General features: G+C 40.1%; 1 protein-coding gene across 1 annotated transcript in view; it reads left to right on the top strand.

Annotated features, from left to right (window-relative positions):
* The first annotated feature begins 3,380 nt into the window (after positions 1 to 3,380).
* The window catches only part of ca10a (carbonic anhydrase Xa), a 339,642-nt gene continuing 333,481 nt past the window's right edge, over positions 3,381 to 9,541 (top strand). Inside the window, exon 1 of the mRNA XM_040036833.1 lies at positions 3,381 to 3,952. Within this exon, the coding sequence (XP_039892767.1) occupies positions 3,892 to 3,952 (61 nt within the window). The 5' untranslated portion in view covers positions 3,381 to 3,891. The remainder of the gene's footprint in view (positions 3,953 to 9,541) is intronic.

Genomic DNA, 9,541 nt, shown 5'->3' with positions numbered 1-9,541 from the left:
TTGAGATATTTCTTGGCCCAGTCTTGACGTTTCAGCTTGTGTGTCTTTTTCAGTGGTGGTCGTCTTTCAGCCTTTCTTACCTTGGCCATGTCTCTGAGTATTGCACACCTTGTGCTTTTGGGCACTCCAGTGATGTTGCAGCTCTGAAATATGGCCAAACTGGTGGCAAGTGGCATCTTGGCAGCTGCACGCTTGACTTTTCTCAGTTCATGGGCAGTTATTTTGCGCCTTGGTTTTTCCACACGCTTCTTGCGACCCTGTTGACTATTTTGAATGAAACGCTTGATTGTTCGATGATCACGCTTCAGAAGCTTTGCAATTTTGAGACTGCTGCATCCCTCTGCAAGATATCTCACTATTTTTGACTTTTCTGAGCCTGTCAAGTCCTTCTTTTGACCCATTTTGCCAAAGGAAAGGACGTTGCCTAATAATTATGCACACCTGATATAGGGTGTTGATGTCATTAGACCACACCCCTTCTCATTACAGAGATGCACATCACCTAATATGCTTAATTGGTAGTAGGCTTTCGAGCCTATACAGCTTGGAGTAAGACAACATGCATGAAGAGGATGATGTGGACAAAATACTCATTTGCCTAATAATTCTGCACTCCCTGTATTTATAGGTAACTAAAAGACTGGGCTTCTTGACTATTATTTGGAAGTCTATGCAAAAAGTACATGGAGCATGCTATCGTTTCTTTTTCACCAAACTCCCAAAGGAAAGGACGTTGGGAGTGGGACAGGGGACGAGGGCTGATGCCGGGGGCTGCCTGGCACCTGTGGCTCGGTCGGGCCCATTCCGGGGAGTGGGGGATCCTCAGGCTTGTAGGCCCAGGGCTCTGTCCAATCTGGCGTAGCTGACTATTTATTTTTTAGCTGTAGATGGTTTATCTGCTGCCTCTGATGAGACGGAACAAATCAGATCAGAATTTGCTTTGTCTAACTTTTTAACAAAGAAAAATGCTTTGTCAAAAGGTATGTGCCTTTGACAACGTCTCCATCTAGTGGTGAAATTTCTAAACTGCATCCACGGTCACACAAACAGAAGAGGCCAAAAATGTGCCTGATATTTCGGCCATTACTAAGCTTTCACTGTTTAAGGAGAACCTTTTGACCTTTGAGACTTGTAGTCATATTCTGAGCCTGCACAGATAATGAGGAGCAAAGAGAGAAATATATTTGCATTCATCATCAGTTGTTCAGTTGTTTTCAGTTACAGTTTTTCTCAATCAATTTGATGACAAAAAGTAGAAAAAAAGAATTAAATGAAATGAAAAGAAAAACGTAAACAGTCATTGTGAGTTGTTGTTGTTGTGCCATTGTTTGTCACACACTGGACTGTGGCTGTGGTCTGTGGCAAATTTTACTCTTCACCATAGCATTTGGTCTCTGGCAGTTAGCTTTGTCACAAACATAAAGGATCTAGGGGTGCCTGCGGGCAAAATCTGTTTTAAAAAGGTAAGTCATTACATTATCCTTTAAACACAGTGGGTTTATTGAAACACAAAGAATTCCAACACAGCATAGCTGCAACCATGTGGCATGTTATCTGCCTACAGAAAATAGCCAAATCTTACAGACAATGGTGGATGTCAGCCAGAGGGAATGTATCCACCAAACAGTCCAAAAAACAATTTTACTTTTGATCTGTTCTGGGGTTGCTTCTTGAGGTCATATGTAAAAACAGAGAGAACACATTAAAATGTCATGTCAATACATACAGTCTCTTTGTGCAGATTATAGAGGGACTTCACAAGCACCATGTCTGACACAAGCACCACAAAACACCAAACAAATTTTCCAAGTCCCACCCCCCAGTCGCCTCTACATCACAGCTGAGAGGCTCAAATGTCTTAAAATCAAAACATATGTGATAGAAAATTATCAATGTGCTAAAACAGAGCTTTTCTCTTTTTCCTACTTACAAAGCATTTTATTCTTAATCTAAGAGAAATCAAAATATAAATCTGATCAATATATAAACAACAAATGCAAAAGTGTTTGAGTAGTAGAAATGGCTGTTCTAATTTCTGAGATCTGTGTGTTAGTGTTTTCTGTGTGTGCACATGATCCAGCTTCAGGCTGTGTCAACAGCTCATCATACACATAATCCTGAATAAAAAAAAAAACCAAAACATTACGGCTTTGCGGCTCCCAGTGTTTTCTTTTGCGTGGAAACTGGGTCCAAATGGCTCTTTGGCTCTTAGGTTGCTGACCCCTGATCTAGGAGGTCTAGATGTATGCCTGAAGTGCACTGCCATGTAAATAATTTGCATTTACTGAATACGTACTGAGTACCACTGTTCAAAAGTTGAATAAAGAAACAAACTAATTTTTGCCTTTATTTTTTTTATTAAAACCACTTTATAGAACATCACATCAGTTATAATGTAGAATCCATGTCATTTATAGTTTACAAATGACAAAATGTTTATACAAAATCATGACAGCGTTTACATGATATCACCCACTACTAACACTACTTAATTTACTGTATCTTTTGAAAAATTACCGCTATTTATACAGTACAAGACTTAAGAATATTTAACAAGAGCAAGTTTCATTTTGCCCTGGTTTTACTACCACACTGTTCACCAAAACGCAGCAAACCTTCACCATCTTATCCAGAAGGGTCACCTCTTCACCCTCACATGAAAGAAGTAATCTGATTAGCATGGTGGTATGTTCGAAGCAGGGATTTCGGAGTGCCCCTTGTGTAGAGCGGAAACCCAGTCACGATGTGTTTCATCCATTTCATAGGCTGGTTTGCCTGCAATAATGCCAAATAATTAGCAACTCTATACATAGAACGTAGTTCTGCAAAATCACTCATTAGGATGTTTGTTCTAATTTGCTATGACCTCAGAGTGCATCGAAAATGAAACTAATAGGCTATAAAGAGTGATATGAACTCCCACACAGAGTCTTTTGTTATGCCCATAAATTTCTGTGTCTTTGGAAAGCAGAGTTGAACATATTCACGTGTAACGTTATTGGAAATTATCGGATTATGAGTAAATCAAAAAATAACTACAAGAGCAACGCACAGAGGAAAAAAGCTTATGGTAGGAATTAAATCTAGGCCAGCTGTTAACAAATTACTTATTACTTACAAATTACTTAATTATCATGTATATGTTATAAATTTGCACTAATTATGCTGGAATGCTGTCATCGTAAACTTACGGGTGCCTGTTTTATAGAAATGTATTTTTTCCTCACATTTTCAGATTTCCAACACCTTGATTAAGTTCTGTGTGCATGCATGAAAATGCACAAGCGCCGATAAGCGAGTACTTTTATTTTGTGAACTGTTGCCGGAAGTCTTGATGTTATTGGGTTAAACTTGGCACTGGTCCCTTGCGGTGACGGGGAGAAGTCTCGATCGGAAGCTCAGCACCTGGCGATGCGAGTTCACAGAGTTGTGAGGCGTCTCCAGGTGTTACACGGATCCCACCGCTGTCCCACCAGTCATTAACCCAGGCTTTCCCCCTGTATTTTACGCCCGATACACAGAATTTCCTGAAGCGATCATATGCGATTTTACGTGGTAATAAGGGGATGTCCGCTGTGTGAAACAGCACCGGATGGATGGAAGGATGTGGCCGTTCCATGGCGCACTGGAGTAATAATACAGTGAACTGACGAAGGATCGCTACAGTTTGGCTTTTCTCTTTCTTTTTACCCATCTTTGGAATCTGGTGGGAACGTGCAGTGTTTATTCCTAAGGCTTTAATCGCCTGTTATGTGCGTGGCGAGGAAAATACCCAGTGGAAGAGGTACAGCAGGATCCGACGTAAAGGCACAGAGCATCTGAAAAAGCTTCGTTTTCTGATTTGTTTGTTTTTTATGCTGGTGCGTAATGTACGTGGAATGAAGACAGAGAATGGATATAATTTGGGAGATACTGATCATTCTTCAAGCTAATTTTATTGTTTGTATATCAGGTGAGTTGTGGGTATATTAAAAAAAACCCAATTCATCAATGAATTATCTGGAACTTTTTTTCTGAAATTCTGTCTGATATGGGTGAGATTTGGTTTATCAAACTAGTGTGCAGGAAATGGCCAGGTGGAGGGGGACGCATCAGAATGCACTCTAGTTTGTGCGCCTGGCGAGAATCATTCTCGTTGTTTCTCTTTTTGCTCACCTATACATACCTCTTCGCGTGTATGTGACCTTTTATGTGGGACTCAAAAACAGAGAAGGTATCGCCTCCAACAACTGATGCGCAGTCTTTTGACACACGCATAACGCGAGATTGACTTTTTTTTTCTTTTTTCTTTTTGGTCACTCGGTGGATGCATTGCAGAAGAACTCCCACAGTCTCTCCTCACCGGTCCTTTCCAGTTTTTGTGAAGTCTCTAGGCTCCAGAAACAGTTCACTTAGAGTTATTGTCACATAAAGCTGTTATGCGCACCGCTGAGTGCGCTGCAGTCTACGATATGAGAAGCAGATTTGGGGCTGTAGGTCATGCAGCAGATGTACCTAAGCTTTCGGCGCTTGCCGATGGAGCGAAGCTTTTACTCTAGCTCATGTTTCAAGCAAATACAGGAGTTCAACGCCCATTTCTATACTCCGTACCTAATAGAGCACGTTTCTTTTTTTATCGGTATGTTAAAAGCACTTTGATAATTAAAAAGAAAGAATTGTGGCCCTTTTTGTCTTTAAAATTCTAAATTTGTCCGAATTTACCCGTAAGATTTTAGAACAAGACAGATATTTGCAGACCAAAAAACCGATGCGCATCAAACAAGCGAAGCTTCATTTTAAACACGTATCCGCGCCTCGGTGATAAACAGCAGGGACACGATTTGGTTATCTTTACTGCTCTGCCTTTATTTATTTATTTTTATCCGTCTTTCGAAATGACGCAAACCTGAGAATTCACAACGAAGACGTGCGTAAATCCTCCGTATTCACGCATTATGCACGCTAAGCTCTTATCTCATTTTTGTACCTACACGATGTCAGGGAGGGAAAATGATTTATATTCCAGTCAACCCACTATATAGTGTCCTAGCTTCCCTCCCTCACTCCTTCCCTACCTTCCGGTAGTGACTGTTTTAAAATGGTTGTAATTAAAAGCTTAGTACGGACAACGCTGTTCTTTTTCAACACTATTAAACAAACTTGAATAAGAAGGTAGAGGATTAACTTGCTGTCAGCCCCAGTAAGAAAAATGTGCTTTTCAGAAACACAATCAGCTAAGAGGTGTGGAATTTAAAATACAGCTGAGATTTACTGCAGCTGTCAAACACCATCATTCATCACATACATTAGTGTTTAGTGTTTAATCTCAGTTGTTCTAACCCTAGCATCTGGTATAATAGTCATCTATCCACCCCCAAGCATCAGTCACCCATGGGCAGTGTTTTCTGTGCTAAATCTAGTTAGTCAGTTATGGCCTTTTAAAATATGTCCCTTTATGAAGTTTATGAACCAAAACTTGGTTGAAAATGAATAGATTAAATGCTGGTTCTTCAGATGAACGACATCTGAAAAGATTATGTTTCTTTCTCAATCTATGTTATAGTGAGCTTATTTGTACAAGTCTCTGCACAGTCAGTGCTTATTGTTCCCACATACTTGTGAAACACAATGATACAGAAGAAGACCCTAGGTTTAAATCTGCTAGTGTTCTGATGAGGTCATAATAAATAAATGTTTTGCTTACCCCCCTCTTTACCAATTTAATCTTCTAGGACCTGGCGTCCACATATGTGGACATCACATTTTGGGTTATTTCGACAAAATACTCAATTTTGCTCTACATGGGCCTGATATCCACTTACAAGGACATTATACTGCTGCTGTTCTATCAAAATGTTAAACAAATATCCTCATATGTGGCTCTTATTTTTCTTAAAAACAAAAATAAGGTAAAAAATTCTTTGCTTTTACATTCATCGGGCCCCAATATGCCCAAATGTCAAAGAGAAATTAAAAATGCATGTCGTGGAAGAGTTCGGGTCTTAGGAGGTTAAATACGTCCAATTTGCAGCCAATCACAGAGTCAGCCATCCTGATCTTTTTTTTTTCTGTCTATTGTTGTCACCAGGTCTGGTGCTGCTCTCCCAGCAGACCACAACAAAGCAAATGGACTGGTTTTTATACAGCACTTTTCTACTTTACTTGAGCACTCAAAGGGATTTATGCAACATGCCTCATTCACACATTCATGCAAGCACTTTATTCTATTCTTAAGGGCTTTCTATCTAACATTCTCTCTCCAATGGATGCATTGGAGAGCAACTTGGGATTAGTAACTTGCCCAAGGATATTTGACAAGCAGAGTGGAGCAGGCAGGGATCAAACCACAAACCTTCCAATTGGTTGATGACCTGTTCTGCCTCCTTGGCAAAAACACAAAGATACAATATTATAACACAAGTGGAACAAACCCTGTGAACTAATTGAGGCAGGTAACTTCAGTTAGAGAGTGTCATACAGACTTACATGTATGCCTCTCTTCATATCATATACTAAACACACCCTCACTGTTTAGCAAATATCCCATCTCTCCCTCTGATGTGTCAGTGCTTCTGCTGCCTTGCCATCATTGCCTGCTGTTTCAACATTTCCATCACCACAGCATACACCTGCAGTCTCTGGGGGATGTTTAGTCGTCACTCCCCTACTTCTGTGGTTACCATATTTATTGGAAGTGACGATCATCAAGACTGGATGCCAGGTTATGTTTTCCAGTGCTGATATGAAGCAATAACTTCAAGGAAGAGCTATCAGATAGTAATATCTGTTCCAAATTTGTTCCAGTTATTCTAAAACCAAGTGAGATGTCTTATGTCAATTCAACGACATTTTTCAACACAGTTAATTGACACATATTTATACATGACATTCCTAAACACAGCATGAATAGCAATAACATTACTAGCTGCAAACCTGTCCATTTTGGAAGTTTGAGTAAAATGCAGTATTCACCTTTATATATCACTCAAGGTTTTAATTTCTTTGATTTATTTCAACTCCAACATAAATGTGTTGTGTAAATTGGCTCTAAAAGAGCTACTTTGACATCGTTTTTACACATATGTCATTTGTGAACCATTCATTTTGCTTGTGCATGCAATTTACAACATCCTCAGCACCACAGAGATCATTCCGGGTGATGTGACCTAAATATCTCAGGCTATTCACAACATGTAGTTGTACTTTTGCCAAATAAGATGAGGGAAAATTAATCCACTCTAAACATGTTTAGATGTTCAGATTTTCAGTTTTGATCATCTTTTAGTATTTCTTATCCAGTTCAGTTTTTAAAAGTCAGTAGCTGCAAAGGAAATGAGTAAGTGGAACCTAGGCAGAGATTGACTTGGGTCTCTGTAACAGTGAATCCAAGGACATGTTGATATTCTCTTTACTCCTGAGGCTTGGTGTGGGCATGTACACATTCAGCTGCTCAGTTAAACACTGGCATGCGCGCTAACCTATAGACCTCTGTGTCATCATGTGTACTTGTTGCCTGAGTCACATTTGACAGTGAAAATCTTTGCTTGATGGTGCTTGGGATTCTATAGTGTGTCAGCAGTTTCCTTTCAGTGACATTTATTCTTTAACAAATATCTGATGGATTGGAATACATTTATTAGCCAAATGTAGATACACACACATGAATGTGGACTGTGATAAGCAAAACTTCAAAGGCAGCCTATCATGCACAGTTGAGCCTGGATTGTGGACACAAAAGTCTCGTCATTGACAAGGCTTTAATCTATGCTGTAATCAAGATGCAAAGTTTGGTGTCGCTAAGATGGCAGTGAACATGAGGCTGACTCACTTGGTACTGTGACAGAACCCCTAGGTTAATTTATGAAGTGGAGGATCATTCGAAATCAAGGATACTCATAGTAGGGCTGTTTCAATCCACCAGTACACTATAAAGAATTTGCAACACATCAATCACAATCTGATTTAAGTTGCACCACATCTACAAGCTATTTTCAGCTTTTCTCTTATTCACTGGGGGTCACCACAGCACGTAGCTCAAGCATCACTGGCTACCATTATAATTCTGATAAGAATATTGTTTCAAAAATTTAGTAAACAACTTTGTTAGTACATTTTCAGCCCCATTTTTCTTTTGAGAATAGATGTTAGTAGGTGGTGACCTTTACAAACTAGCTATTAGTTACTCTTTTGGACATTATACCCATGAATTTACTTTTTTGTGATTTCTAAATATCTTTATGGATATGCACTGTGTTGGAACAAGGCATCGAAGAAGATAACAGTGGTTGAATCTGCTGTGATGAAATCTATTCCCACTGCTGTGTAATACATTATTGTAAATTTAAATGTTATTAGGAAATGATCAGACAAAGTGGGTTTTCAGGAAACACTGTTAAATGGTGTGAGTGTGATTAAAATGGTGGATGGGTTCTTTTGCATTTTGAGAGAAGTCAACTGAGTCTAGTAATAGATTCAATGTTGTACTGATGCTGTTATTTTTATTATCTACATGGATGTTAAAATCACCAACAGCAATTATTTTATCTTAGGCAGAGCACTAAATCAGATAAAAAGTCAGAGTAAGGCCCAGGTGGACAATAGAGAACAACAAATAAAACTTTTTTTGAGTTTTCCAGCTAGGGTGGACAGGGCTAAGCTTCAGGTTTTCAAGTGAACTACAATTCTGCCTAGGTCTTTGGTTGATTAACAAGCTGGAGTGGGAGATTTCTGCCACACATCCCCTCTGGCCTGTGTTTCAAGGATTCTGTCAATTTGTAATACTCAGAGGTGTTGATTCATTTAAACTAACATAATCATTATGGTGTAACAAGGTTTTTCTTTCAGGCAGAGTAAATCAATTTGTTGATCAGTTATTCATTTATGTACTAACAGGGACTTCTGCTGGGCAGACACTGTGCGATTTTTTCAGTCGCGCGATTCAGCTCCTGCTCAAACTGTACGATTGACTCGCAGGGGTTAGAAGTTCGTAGGTCACGATGCAGGGTCTCACACTATACGGCCCGATGCTCTGATGCGACCTGAGTGCTCACACTGTGCGTCCATAAAAATGAAGGTTATAACAGAAATTCTGTCGCTCGCTCTCCCTCTCTGTCTTTCACTCACACACACACACACACCACCGCCATCAACTTTGCTAAATTGCTAATGAAAAACGTTGATCAGGCAGCTGTGATTGAGCAGCAGTGTAGATCCAACTATTTTCACGGTTGTTGTGGTCGTGATAATTTTGTGAGGCCACATCGAAAAGGCTCGGATGAGCTTTCCAAAGTTCTACAAGTTGTGCCTCCATCGCTTGTGTCCAGATCACACGCTGCACTGCCGTGCTGCGCCGTCTTTTTCGCTGACATTTGTGTTTGCGCGTGCGCAGTGTGACAACCTGCGGTGACACCCTCACGACCAAGCGATTGATGATCGGGAGCTCGTCGTGAGGTGTCAATCGCTTCTCGTTACCCCACGTATACTACACGATGCACGACGCACGATGAAGGCCAAAATCGGGCCGATCGCCAAAACGGTCGCACGACTCAAAAATTAGCTCAAA

Source organism: Simochromis diagramma, unplaced genomic scaffold, assembly GCF_900408965.1.
Source record: "Simochromis diagramma unplaced genomic scaffold, fSimDia1.1 OVJJ01000371.1, whole genome shotgun sequence".
Taxonomy (NCBI): domain Eukaryota; kingdom Metazoa; phylum Chordata; class Actinopteri; order Cichliformes; family Cichlidae; genus Simochromis; species Simochromis diagramma.
The sequence above is the reverse complement of the archived record's forward strand: the minus strand, read 5'-3'. Positions and strand labels throughout refer to the sequence as shown.